This window comes from Stigmatopora argus, chromosome 9, assembly GCF_051989625.1.
Source record: "Stigmatopora argus isolate UIUO_Sarg chromosome 9, RoL_Sarg_1.0, whole genome shotgun sequence".
NCBI classification, from domain to species: Eukaryota; Metazoa; Chordata; class Actinopteri; order Syngnathiformes; family Syngnathidae; genus Stigmatopora; species Stigmatopora argus.
In genome coordinates, this window is record NC_135395.1 from 9,005,211 (window position 1) to 9,019,652 (window position 14,442).

At 39.6% G+C, this 14,442-nt stretch overlaps 1 protein-coding gene across 5 annotated transcripts in view; it reads left to right on the forward strand.

Moving 5' to 3' along the window:
* enox2 (ecto-NOX disulfide-thiol exchanger 2) overlaps positions 1-14,442 on the forward strand; it is a 93,346-nt gene that overhangs the window by 54,340 nt on the left and 24,564 nt on the right. For all 5 annotated transcript variants that reach the window (XM_077609809.1, XM_077609810.1, XM_077609808.1 and 2 more), the window contains one exon: positions 4,818-4,949. In XM_077609809.1, coding sequence (XP_077465935.1) covers positions 4,818-4,949 — 132 coding nt within the window. The remainder of the gene's footprint in view (positions 1-4,817; positions 4,950-14,442) is intronic.

Sequence of the window (14,442 nt, forward strand, 5' to 3'; positions counted from 1 at the left end):
TTCCTAAATAATATTTCAATTGTATGAGGTTATTATTGATTATTTTTAGGTGTCGCAGCTGTAGCTGCAGTAGAGGTTTTATAGCCATAAAATAGTTTTTGCTGAAGGCGTCACTAGGAAATGCACGGACCCCCACTGCTAGAGTATTTAGTTGAATATGTTGAATGTGATTGGTAAATCCCAACTTCATTTGAATTGGGGTTGTACATTTCTATATGTGTTGTCTTGTATTTTGTAAATAAATAGTTTTTGCACATGAATTTTGCAACACCGACTTGTAACGATGCAATTACCTCATTAGTACACATCTCCCGTGCGGAATGCGTACCTCTACGGGAACTCTCGCATCTTCACATCTGCCCGCCGTGTGTTGTGTGTCGGTGTGCGTCTACGGGTGAGAGCGAATAGTCCCACCGCTCTTATTTACTAATGGCATCATCGTCATATTTCAAAATCACAGTCATGCCTATTGCACTTTTACCCACTCAACTAGAGTGGAATAAATTATTTACACACACACAAAAAGTGGAGGCATTTCTACTTCTCTCTCCAAATGAAATCAGTGGGTTCAATCGTTGTTTTTAGAAATGTAAAATTCACTCCCGGTGGTGGCTTTTATTGGTTCATTTAATCTAATTTAAAGGAAAAAGTAATTGTTTGATATTTTATTTTTGTTCCTCTCTCTGGGGTTGCTTTAATTGTCGAATATTTCATCATAAAGCCCAGTTAACAGCGTTGAAGTGGAGTTCATATCCAAAATATTCGCTATCACGCGGTTGGTTCCAGAGGATTAACTTCTGAATGGTGGCACTGAGAAGTCTATTAGACTCAGTGTCTTGGAGGTGACATATTTAGATGCAACGTGTTGTGTTGACAGCATGCAAATCCCAAATGTTGCTGCCATTTACCCTGTGATGCTAGCCCAATCTTAATCCTCAAAGGGGAAATTCTTTGCATTCTACAAATCACCTTTTATTTGTTTCTATGATTATAGTGTATGTAGAAATGACCTGTCACCCTCCGTTGAATATTTTTTCAAACGTATTGAAGAAAAGCTGATTTTACTGCAGCTTTCTTTGTATTGTATTAGTTTATTTTATTATTTGAAGTGGAAAACTTCCCTCACGAGACAATCCAAAAGTCTCGTAGTAGTAATTTTATCATTATTTACCTTAAACCATAGACCACATGAAAAAAGGCATATATTTTCTCCCATTTTTCTCTCCCCGTTTGCCGAAACCTCATCAACTATGGCTTGCATTTAATCATACCGTTGACAAAGTTCCTCTCACACACGACATGTTTGTCCTTTATCGCAACTGCATCACATTGTTTGCAATCCTTTCTTATTATCGAAAGGGTTAGGTCAAAGCTCTGCTTAACTTCATTTTCACACTCATTCTTATCCGCTGTTTTCCTTTCTGCACTCCGCCTCCCTCTATCACAGTGTCACTTCCTGTCTAGCGCCTCTCGAACCTGATAAGAAACCAAAGAATCACGCTCTTGTCTGGCCATGGGTGTTCCACTGTGACAACACTGGCACCAATACAAGTGCCTCTTTTCCTAGGCCTGATAAGGCAATAGAAAACACAAATTGTCACACAGACTACACATATTATTGCATGATGTTTAATGTAGTTTTTGCTTCCCTCTTCTATTAATACTGGGCCAAATATATGCCAAGCCTTTTATAGGTTTAAAGGGATACAAAAAAACCACACACCTTGATCTTGTGCTTTCCTGTGGAAAGAATCCCGTTTGAAAAAAGAATGTCATTTTTCCGACATGCTTTAGTGAAGAAAAATGAAAATAAAATCCTCAGAATTAGGCGGAATATCGGTTTCCAGTCATTTTAAAGATGGCAGTACTGTTTTAGCAAGTCAAGTGTAACTCAGATTGTCCATCCTACTTTAATGGACACATTGTGCACCTTTTTTTAACATGAATTCCATTTATACTTGGTGTTGATGATTGCTTTAAAAATAGCAAATCTAAAATCTTGAATCTGGCAACTAAAGTTATATTATCCCAGCAGATTTAGCACATCTTTTAATGCGAGTGACATTTCTTTTCAGTTCCATACGCATGCATTTATAAGTAGATCCAGGTCAAAGGAGCCTGGTCTTTTCCCAGAGCACTGGCTTTTTAGCTTTTAACAAAAGAATGTATAAAAAATAAATAAAAAGGAGCCTTCATTGTATTGCGAACAATGACTCTGAGTGCAGCCAGCTGCAATTATAGTTTTTATTCCAGTTTTCCATTGTACACTCGCCTGTCTTCTTGGCTGCATTGTGTTCAATGGCGGCACTACATTGCGTGCTAATTAGAGATTTTTCTCGCGTCTACTTAACGGTAATGACTGTCATCAAGTCCTCGCGCGCAAGTATCGCTTTGAAATCCAATGTGAGGTGCTTTCATGCACTCTCAATGATTGTGTTTTGTGTCTATTAACCTAGTCGTCATCCTTGGCTCTCTGTCCCCTCATCTTATAATTGACCTCCCCAAGTGTGTGGGTAAACCAGTAGTTTGCTGTTTAAACTACATGAATATTGCATTAATTGAGCTTGGCGGCCATCTGCCTACTGTTGGCGCTTGTGGCCAACGGGCCTGAAAATGACTTAATTTCCCCAACAGCCTGCCGGGGGAGCTTTCAGGCCACAACCCCAGAGAGTTCATCCAAACGCTCTTAATTGTCGCGGCGAGAATGCACACTAATACGTATCAGGGCGCTGCCGAGGCAAAGGCTCAGATGGTGGGAGGTTGTGGTAATCGGCGTTAATCCGCATCCTTTACTGGAGAGATTTCATCATTTACTTTTGATGCTGGAATCGATTCCCTCCCACCAGGTTCTTTTACAGGTTTTCTGAGAGAGGTTACAAGATTCCTCTGAGTTCTGAGAGGCGCGTTTCCCATTCAGGCAGACATTGCTTCTCAGTTCAATATATTGATGACACTTATGTTGCTTAGTTCCACTGCACTCCAGTAAAGCTCCGACTCCTCACGGTCAATCCGAGACCCCCGAGTGAACGACACACTAAGCATTCACTTTGTTCGTTTCCTCAGGTCAATCATCTCATCTACAACCATCACTATATGCTTTAAATTTTATAAATGATCGTCTTTCATGGGGGGAAGCAAATCTCTACATGAAAATCCTAAACACACTTCAGCATAGTTCAATAGCACCAAGGTGGGGGCAGTCAAATTTATTAGTTTGAGCTTTGGTGCAAAAACAGCTGAGGGGGGAAGCTAGGAGGAAAGAACATACATTTATAATGTTCATAAAATGTTTAAAGGTCTCACAGAAGTAAATATGAACATTTAGTGGCTGTCTGTCTTTAAATGTGGTGACCATTTAGGACGCTAGTCTTTGTTTTTAGCCTTAATTCTGATTAGATGACCCTGAACAAGATAAATGGGAATAGAAAATGGATAGCTGTTATGGGAAAGCAGTGTTTCATAGATGAGTGTGTGTCTTTGAATTCATTGAAGCATTTATTTTTTGATTGACGATTGTGATACTGTGTGCTCTTTTTGTGTGGGCTCATGGCATAACTAGAATTGGATAATAGTCCGCATGCATGTGCTCTCTTTAAGTTGCGCTAAAACGAACTTATTTGGGTTATTTTTTTCGTGGATGATATTTTTTTCTCTAAGAACTTCTCATTGAGAGTTTTTATCCTAGAAAAAACTTCAATTAAAAATTCTCTGTTGTGAATGCATCCAGTGTCCATCATATTTTCCCATTTTTCAGCGTTATATTGTACATTGCAGCTGAGCTCCCTCACCCAAGAAAAACAGAACTCCTCGCACAATGTTAGAGATCTTTAACTTTTGTGTTTCAGAATCAATCAAAATGAAGACCAGCATTATAGAAAATGGATGGATAGATAATAGATCATAAATGCTATTGCCATTCAAAGTTTTCTCAGCCTCACTAAATTACAGTCAATGATTTTAGTCTCCAATCTGGTAAAAGCTCATAAGCAGCCCTGTGAGAGAAGTTTTTCTGAAAAACTCATTGTTTGCTTGTACTACATCCTGCCTGTGTTGAACACACAGCTTTGGCAGTGCAGGATGAACAGCCGTGTGTGGTCACCTGGCGACGAGGGGGCAGTTTGGCTCTTGCGGCAATTTGCTGCTCCATCACACGGACAGAGGTCGAGCAAAGGAGAGAGTGAAAGATGCTTTAGAGGAGTGAAATGGACCGCGGCCACCAGCCGAGCACACGTGATGCGTCTGCCCGCTGTGACGTGTCTGCAGGTTTTCTATTACTATCGGACCCTATTTGTACAAGCCTTTGATTTCCCCCAGTTTTAGCTGCAAAGTCTCAGTTCTGCCCAGCACTACCGTAATCATATTTTGTCACCGGGTGGAGGTTGACTGTCGACATTATCGCTACATGTGTGGAACGCTGCTCATTCCCAGGTTTGGGGAACACAACACACCGAGACTGCACTGAGCTGGATCATTTGTTGAGTGTGTTCTGAGTGAGGCTGCAGGGTCACACCAGGGCACTCAGCTCTCTTCTAAAAGAGAATATGATTGGTGACGCCATGACAACTGCCTGGCTCTGGCGTTGCAGACTGTTCTCCGACAAAAATACCATGAAAATGTGACAACAGTAAGACATACGAAAGTAATGTGACCTGTTTAAGGTCATGTTTCGAGACATTGTCAGGATTTACAGCTAGTTTTGCTGCAAATGCATTGAGCTGAAGATCATGCCTGCCTTTGAATATTTCTTGTTAAATGTCTATCATCTTGCGTTTTCCCCTTTTTTTTGTGTTAACCTATATTTTTTTGTCTCTTTTCAGAGGGAATCCACAACATGACCATGGAGTCCAACTCCATATCTATGCCCATGTCAGACCCCAACGCCTGGGCCACTGCTATGAATAACCTTGGAATGCCTCCAATGGGAATCACAGCACAGCCTCTTTTGCCAGGTACCACAATAATACAACAATTACAATGCAAACGTCTGTTCTAGATTGCAAGATTCAGTTCCATTATTCGGGTATTGATTGGAAATGAAATAACCTTGTTCCTTCTTTTCAAATGGTCAAAGCAATGTTTAACGTAAGAAGGTGACGAGAGAGGCTTTGTTCTCCATTGTCAAAGTTGTAATGATTTTTTTTGCCCATAGATTTGTCCTTATGTCTTTTTTATTGTGGATGATTCACTGAAGAGACTTTTAAAATGGATTAGCATTAACATTTAGCCTCAGAAAATGAATCAGATTGCCTGTCCTCTTTTGTTGTTTGTTTGTGAATGTCTACTTTTGAACAGTTTTGTAAAAGGAGAAGTTCTTTGTTGAGTTGCTCTTGAGGTCAGACAGCTTTTATTTTCCTTTGCGGGGAGAGAAGTGAATTCATTTCCTGTGTGGTTGCAATGGGCATGGTATGAATGTTAAATGATTGGCTAAGTCAGCTAAAATGCCGTCATTATTCTACAGTAAAAGCAGTCAGCAACTGCAGTATTCGCCTTTAACTTTTACTGTTGTCATATGTTTCAGATTTGTATTGTTTTCGTTAGTTTATTTAAACACAGCACGTTAGACACTACTTTTTAATCACAAATGGCGACCATTTATATCGTTATTCTCCCCAAAAGAAAAATAACAAGCGGTAGTGCTTGGCGATTCATTAATATTTCAACTATTTAATTTTTTGTTGTTGTCTGAGTTAGGGTTAGGTCTTTTTATTCTTGCAATTTTAAAGTAAAGGAGACCGCTAGAAGGCAATTATAAAGTCAGCACGAGTGACCATGCCGATAAAGTGCCGGGTCATACGCTGTAAAAGAAGTAATTTATCGACATGTTGGAAACTTTTGACCCGAGGCATGTGCTTCCAACCGACAAACGTTTTGCTGAGGTTGCCTACCTCACAAAAAAGACAATGAAAAAGCTGGCAGGGTGCGGAATTTATTCATTTCATTATGTAAATTGGTCATGTTTTAAAATGTTAATTTATTAAAAGTGGAAATTTGGGGGGAGATAACATATTTTGGTAACTTGCATTAGCAGTGCCAATGTTTTTCAATTTATGTTGCTAAGTCAATCGTGTTGTTTTTCTTGCAAGAAGGATTTTTTTGGAACATGAGCTTTTTCAGTGGAAAAAAAACAAAATATGACCATGTAGGATGAAATATTTAAGTATTAAGATAAATTCACATTTAGGGAAAAAAATTATCCAAAAAAATGTAGGATTCTTTTTTTTAAAGGGTCTAAGGGTCAAATCGCTGAACTCGCATGGAGACAAAAGCAAGAGGTAGATACATATCAAAATAAATGAAGCGCAGTGGGAATTCACCTCAACCTTAATGTCAGAAGGTGTGTTGACTTCCCTCTCTCATCAACCTAAAGGGTTTTATTGTGTACTAGAAAGCCTTGTAAGAGTTAATGGCCGTCCAAACAAGTGTCACTAATTACATTAGCGATGACTCCAAAGTACATCATTAAACCGTGCCACTGCAGGAGCATGTTACGGCACGGCACACCTGAATGCATCGTAACAGTTAGCATAGTAAATGGCGACAGCTGTTTGTTTTGTCTTTTTTTGTTTGTTTGCTTGTTTTGGTTTTCCAATCAAAAATGGTCTCCAAATATCCAACCAGGAGCCTTAGCCACCACTGTGATGGGCTGGCAACTAATTGAGGGTTGCTGGCATAGGCTCCAGTACACCCCGTGATCCTTGTGAGGATAAGTGGTATGGAAAATGAAAGAATATTCTGTGACTTACGTGTTCAGTGTACACAAGTGCAGTATATGTTTGTGTATGTAAAAAATATAATGATACAGTAGTTTATTACTTATAGTGATATAAACAGGATATAGTTTTGGGTTGTTCATACTAACAGCGAAACAAGATATGGAGAGGATTTGTAAAGATGAGTAATGAAGAATTGGTTATTTTGTGTTTGGTTGTGAATCCAACTTGTTTTGAAATCCAGTCACAAGTTGGAAAGGGATAATTATGCTAGAGTGGAGCGTGCCGCACAAGCACATTGTGTTCACACCCACGCAATCTCAACAAGACTGCTAATCAGGCAAAATTAACAATCCTATTTTAAGTATGACATGCATTCACACACTGTCATGCATCAAGTTGAGAACACTTCAATTGAAAGATGAAATGGGAACAAAGACTGATTTGCTCACCTGCTAAACATTTGTCATTGGTCAATACATTATTAGTCTCCCCATTGTGAGCTCTTAAAAATATCTCCATTCCCAATGATGTTTTGAAAAAAAAAATGCATCCAAATGATAAATATCCCAGAAAATTTTATCCACTCAGGAAATAGTCGCATTCTTGGTAGGGCACAGTAGAGCACGAAAATGCACTTTGTACGCAGGGTTCTTGAATATTTCTACAACCAACTATTGCAGGCATTATTTTATTGCACATGTTTGAATGCAATGATGCTAGCATGATGTGCATTTTGCTGGCATCCTCACATTGTACTGTGATAAGTGTTGTTTTGAGTGTGTTTGGCTTTAATAAACGGGGTCTGGTCTCTGAGTTATGTGCTCATCAGAAAAGGAGAGTGTAACTTGTAATCTACTTGTTGAGTGACTCAACATGAATTGTGGCCTTCAGCAGCCGATGCATGGACATCCTTCTGAGTTGTTTGTCAATATAGCGATTGAAAGTGCAACCTGCAGCTGTGTCTATCCTTGACTATATGCAAGGTCGTTACTTTACTTTCCAACTAGCGATGTAAGGCGATGACAGAATACTTAACATCTCTATAAATTACACAGTGTCGGCAATTGGCATGTTTTCTCATCTGTGCTGCTGCTGCTCCTCTGCATTGAGAGGAGAAAGTTAATTAGGATGCCTTAGGTGAAGTGTTCTGGGCAGATCCCACTGGGAGGAGGCTTCGGGGTTGGCCCAGGACACGCCGGAAAAACTATGTCCCCCGTCTGGCCACTCGAAAAGTTCACTTTATTTAGGAAAAATACATCTTGTACCAAATGATGGTACTTCTAAAGTCCCCAGTGAATTTAAAACGTGCCTTCAAATAGCTCAAATGGATGCCTGGAAAATCATAAATTGCAATCAATAGTTCATTTACATTTGCCAATTTCAGGGTGGTCGCTCATAGGGCATAATTCACCACAGCATGTTGATGTTGCTCATATCGATCCCTACTTTAAGATGAAAATGTAATCGACAAAACATGCAATATATCCGTGCTAGTTCCGTGTTTGCACACTACTTTGCACGTACATTGCCATCACACATTTTCCCATCAACATCTCACACACACACACACCCACACCCAGTCCCGAGCCACTGCTGTGACTTTGAACTAATCCAGGTGGATTAGCTATTGATTCTCCATGACTGAACATCATCTTTTCTTTTCACCTCTAAACACCCGTGAGACAATTCGCAGTCCTTTTCCATTTGCTCTCTTTAAAGTGCCTCATGTTTGTTTTCGGCTTTCCTCGACGTATATACCTTTTAACTTCCTTTTCTCATTTGTCATAGGACTAGCCGCTTTTATTAAACATTTGCCTTCCATTTCATCCAGTATTAGTCTGTATTTTTTTTGTCTCTCCTTGTACTTCTTTGACGGCGTCTCCGGCCAAGCGCATGTGTCCAGTCAGACAGCTGAATAAACGGTCCACCGAGGGCAAAGCCTCCAATTCACTTCAGCATTTTATAAAGCAGGCAATGATGACAGTTTTATTCCTGCGGATGGGGCTGCCAGCGTTTGTGTCTGTTAGGAGGTTTGGAGCACATGTTTTCATGAGTGAAAGGTTTGGATAGAGGAGGAGACTGGAGCCAGGCCAGAGGCAGCAATGGATTAGGTTTAAACTCCGTAATGTTGTTATATCTTGTCGGGATTAGATCAGATGTGTGAAGTTGTTTTGCAGTTTTATTACCAGTAAGTAGGGGTGTTTTGCATTCAAAATAATAATAAAAAGGGGGTGGTGAATGCTTTTAAACTGCAAAGGTTCTGAAAAGAAGAACTAAGGATTCAATTACAACGAAGCAGAAGAGTGGTTAAGACAGGTAAATTGGATAACAAGAAACTTTAGAAGGTTATAGAAATATAAAAGACAACGTAAACTCTGGCTGTTGCGTCATGGAAACTAAATGGATGAGGACCCTGTGTGGGGAAAAAAAGCCCACCTTTGCCCATATCACTTCTGGTTACTGACTCTGGCTTCCTGGCGAACAGCAAAATGGGATTAAGATTTTTTTGTGCTTTTTGGTTTAATTACACAAAGAAAATGACGACGGGTTTTGGCTCAGTGAAGTCCAATCTATTTAATTCAGGCAACAGTGGGACTTTAATTAAAGGTAGCAATTTATTTTAATACGGAGTTGAAATAATTGTGACCTCATTTGGCTTTCATGCTTCTTTAATACGTTTTGAATGGAGTCAATTTATATGAAGCAGAAGTACTGTACACGTTTAAAGAATTGCTCTGGCTGTAAATGAAAATACTCACATTATGTTAAATAGTTATTCATTACAAAGCAGAAGTAGGCATTTTATCAGATAGAAAAGATCTGGGGTATATCTCTGCCTCTCTGTGTCAGCTGATGCTTTTTAAAACACTTTTACTGCTTTGGTGGCAGCACAGAAAGTGAAGATAAACCTTTAAACGGGGTGACGAGGTTTAAATAGAATTTGAAACTCTACCAACAAAAGATGTAGCAGAAGCTTTGTGATTTTTTTTATTTAAGTACAGAGGAATACAACTGGCGAGGTCAAAATGAAAAATGTGAGCAGTGTTTGTGTCCTATTGTGTCCAGTTGAATGCAATGGCTGAGAAATTGTATTGATTGTATCCCTTACCTTCATATTTATTGCAGCTCCAATCTTCTGGCAGGGGAATATTATCCCCTTTTCTTGTAAGAATCTCTTTGAACGGATTGGTGTTATTTGACGGGCAGTGTCTAGATACAACGTAGTACCGTGATTGATCTCCCTTTAAGGAATCTTTTCGTATCTGAAACTAGCCAGGGTTGTTATTTCACATTTAATGCCATGTTTTCTTTTGTTGTGGATCCAAAATTATTTGCTCACCGCTTAGCAATCCAGTTATTTTGTGACTTTCTAGGATATGACTGACACCTGTGTTTAAAATGAAGTTATCTGTTAATGCTTTGCATGCAAATCTATATGTCCTAACTCGTGCAGTTAAAGCAACTGCTCTCAAAGATATTTGTTGGCATGGCAACCAGCATCTGACCCCTGGCTATAGAAGCTTGTTATTCTCGAGCTTAGAAGACAGGTAAGTTAACAGGTAACCTTGTGAGTGAATGCTAATTGGAACTCAATATGATAAATTTGATGTGCAATTAATAGGCTCTTGCTTAAGGAAATATGGTAAATAATGCAATTTCTATTACAAGTCATCTATCCATAAAGATCAACACTAAATGTGCGAAATATCCTCGGGAAATTGAAAGTACTGCAACTCTTTGTTATGCATTACTGGCAAAATGAGCAGCAAGACCAAACATCTGGTTCCAACATCTATGACATCTGACATTTAAAAAAAATCCTCTTCCAGGAGCTGTACACATTATTCACCCATCCATCCTTCCCCCTGTGTTCACCAAAGCACATCCAGACTATAAGTGAAGCCAGATGGTCATCTTTGCTATAGATTTTAGTCTACAGTTTCGCAGGCATCTTAAACGAGGGTCATTTTCGGATACCTTTGCTTGTGAAATGTAAGCCTGCTGCCATTAGCTCTAGCAGCTTCAAAGCATACTCTGGACAACCAACCACCTTTCTTGAATGTACTCGAGGTATGGAACGCCATTATTGGAGAAAATAGTGCAATTCATCCCATGTGATGTAAATTGCGGAGGTTGTAGAAACCCATTTATTTTGCAATATCCTTTTTTTAAAGGGGGCTGAGATCAAAGTACCTCAAAATGGAGACTGGAGCACAGTACCTTAAAATCCAGATGCAACGTACATCATCAAAGCGACCTAATGTCAGCATATGTGGTCGGAAATGTCATGCAGAGCTCTTTCCATAGTTTACTGTTAAAAATGTATTTTATCAAAGTCCCCCATATGAGATTATGTTAGACTCCTGAGCTCACGTTATTTATGTGAGTTGCGGACAAGGGCAGCATGAAAACCGTGAACAAGAGGGGTACTATGACAGAGCCCTTTGGAACCCTACAAGTCACTACTATTTGGTCTGACCAACAGATTCTTACTCCAACTTAGTTCTCCTCAAGATAAGCCCTTAAAGTAATTTATGCAGAACCAGCAATGCTTAGCCAGTCCTCTTAACATCAGCCTAAAGTATAAATAATTCGCAGTTTCAAAATGTCTTGCATTCTCCATAGAAAGCGCCCAGATTGCTTTGATCAACATGAGGTGTCCAATTTACCAGAAATGATGCGTTTGACATTTTCCGATGTGCAGTCTTAACAAAGTCATCCTGCACACACCAATTCTCTTTCCCTGTAGCTGAAGTATTTTCATATTTACACAAATACATTTGCAAATTTATCAGGCTTCATTTAGATGCACATACTTATGCTCAAATGCACTGCGGAGACGAGATAAGCAGGCTCCAGGGATAAACGATTGTTCCTTGAATAAACAACTACTTCTTTGTCTGCTGCTTCCTACTCGTCCTCATCCCCTCGCTAACGTTCGTTCACACACATGCGAAAGACAAACAAACAAGCACGCTCATACGTATACTGTAGTGGAATATATGTCAAATCTCACAAGACGTTATTTGACTTCCATTCCTGAAAATGAATGTGAAGCACAATGTGAGGCTTTTGTCGCTCACCTGGATTAACATCACACATTATCTGGGAGGTCATTGTATTGCCGTAAGCGTATTTCCCATCTTTGGATGGACTGCAGTGTCTCTTTCTGCTGACTGCCTGGGAGCAGCGTTGGGAAGGTGCCAAGAGGTTTAGGCAGAGTGTGGAGGCGGACAGAGTAGAGAGGCAAAGACTTTGTGAATCTCCTTGTATTTGCTGCTATATCAAAAATAGAGCATTGGGTGTAGCAATGCTAAAAATGGACTTTATGACAGCCTTTTCTCTTTGTGGATTGTGTGTTGAAGTTATTTGCATTAAGCAATGCACTTCAATCCACTTAGCGTTGTGTGTACATTGCTTTGCATGTTTATTGTCAAACCCAACGAGGGCCAAAAGATTTCTTTCTGACTCGGTTTTGTTGTGAGTAGCGGCTGGGAATTATGCTGTGCTAAACTAAGTCTTAAACGGGTTAATTTGTTCCCAAGCTCAAACTGTAATATAAATCCTGTTTTGTTTTTTGATCCTATTATTCTTAGCCACATTAGGGGCTTCACAAAAAAACTGTTAATTGTCAGTCAAGGGACAAGAGCATTTCTGTCTTAAATGCAAAATGGGAAGAAAAAAAAGCTGTCTGAAAAGGAAGAGTTTAACATGAGTAGCACATCCTTAGCCAGAAAGCCACAAACCTATTTTTAATGGGATTGGGAATGGATCTAAAAGGCAGGTCTTCACCTGGGAAATAATTTTCTTCAGCGTCTCAACCTCAAAAATAAATCAGACTACCTCACATAAATTCAATGTGCAAATGAATCAAAACTTAGTTTGGACTTAAAGCTGGCCTTTTTTTAATGTTGTGATTTAAAGGATTTGCGATATCCTTGCATTTTGCAACAATTACCCGCCATGGGATGTCTAAGACTGAGGCCATTATAGAAAATATCATTCATGCACTATTGTGGTTCTTTACATCTATATTTCTTTCTTTTGGATAGTTTGTGTTAAAAATCAATTTTAAGCATTTTTCTCCAGTTCCTTTTAGCAGCTTGACATTTTCTTTTAATAGTTGTGTTGCATGAGTTTGTGGTGGTGGTGTACAAGTGATAGGAGTTAGCCATATTTAATATAGAGGGGATTGGGGTGAGATCCATGTCTTGACCGTGAATAACCTCTGCAAGGATTAAAGATGGCTGGAGGGAAGGGAAGTAACGTAAGAAAAGTATTCTTTCTTTGGAATCTCTTGGTCAACACATAATTGGAAAATAGCTCTAGAGGGGTTTTATGGTTTTGACTACATGGTAAATGCTATCATAGCGTGTCCTGTGTTCAAAGTTGTACCCAAACTTTCTGCACTCACCGAATTGGGATGGGGAAGGGCTGCAAATCGCCCCCTAGGATTTACTCCTCGAGACACTCTGTCAGTGGAAGTCTCAAAAATGTGACTCTTAAAATACATTCACCAAATCATGGAGGGAACAAAAAAGTGTCCCTAGTGGGAATTTGCCACAAATCTGTCAGCCTACTTTTGGAAACATACTGTAAACCAGATCAGGACTTGGAGTGTCCCAGAGCGTACAATATCATACCCAAACTGTACCTTTGATGGAAAGATTTTATTTCTTAGCTAGATGGTAAAGCTGTGAGATCAGAAGGTAAAAAAAAGGTCAAGTGGGGATCCTTTTTAAACGAGATAACGAGATGAAATAACTTTCTTTAGCGTGCCGGTGCTGCTGATTGTGGCCAGGAGGAGAGATAATGAAGGCTGGTGTCTTCATATAGAAATTCAATGATGGTGTCACAGATTGAGGGAAGCATTATTAACAACTCTGCTGGTGGTCCAGGTGGCAGGGCCTTCTCGCCTCATTAAAGAATATTATATCGACCCGCCCATGTCATCCCCTGATTGCCAACTGTTCTGACGAGGGTTAAATCCAGAAATGCACGAGGAGAAATGAGTGGGAGGATTGAGGAACGGTTGTGTGAGCCTCACACATCTTTTCATATTTCACATGTGATGGATGGGCTGCCCTGAGTCGTGTTATGTTGAACAAACCTCCAGAATGTAGAAGAACGAACGGTCGAAAGATGCACATTGTCGGGCGTTTGATGAAACGTGGTCGCTCATGAGTGAGGGATATGTTGTTGGCTGGAAACAAGAGAATCCGCAGTCTGAAGCGCAAAGATAAGCCAAGTAAAAGGGATCAGTCATGTATGTTGGGTTGTGGGTATATCATCAGTTTTAGTCTTCAATTTCATGTGCTTCCATCCCTGTGGACTTTCCACTATTACAAAGATAACAAGCTTCTCTTTAGTGATTTCTTACATGCTTACAGACTATTATGAGTTGAGGAAATCCATCATACACACCAACGTGTTGACGGGAGGAAGACAACAAGTTTAATTGAAAATAACTGTATACCAAAGCCATGTTTGGACGAGGTTGTGACAATATTTCGATATTGTGACATATCATGATACCTTGTATTAACGATGTGCTCCCGACAAAAATCGAAATAGCATTTTATACCCGTGTCAATGTTAAAAAAAGACGACAATATCGTGAGCCAGTATTTGAGAAAACATTTTATTGTAATGTTTTTTTAATTGCTATTTTATATTTTGTGCCACTGGAAGTTATCCATCTTGCTATGATATGCTGAAATTTTTCATC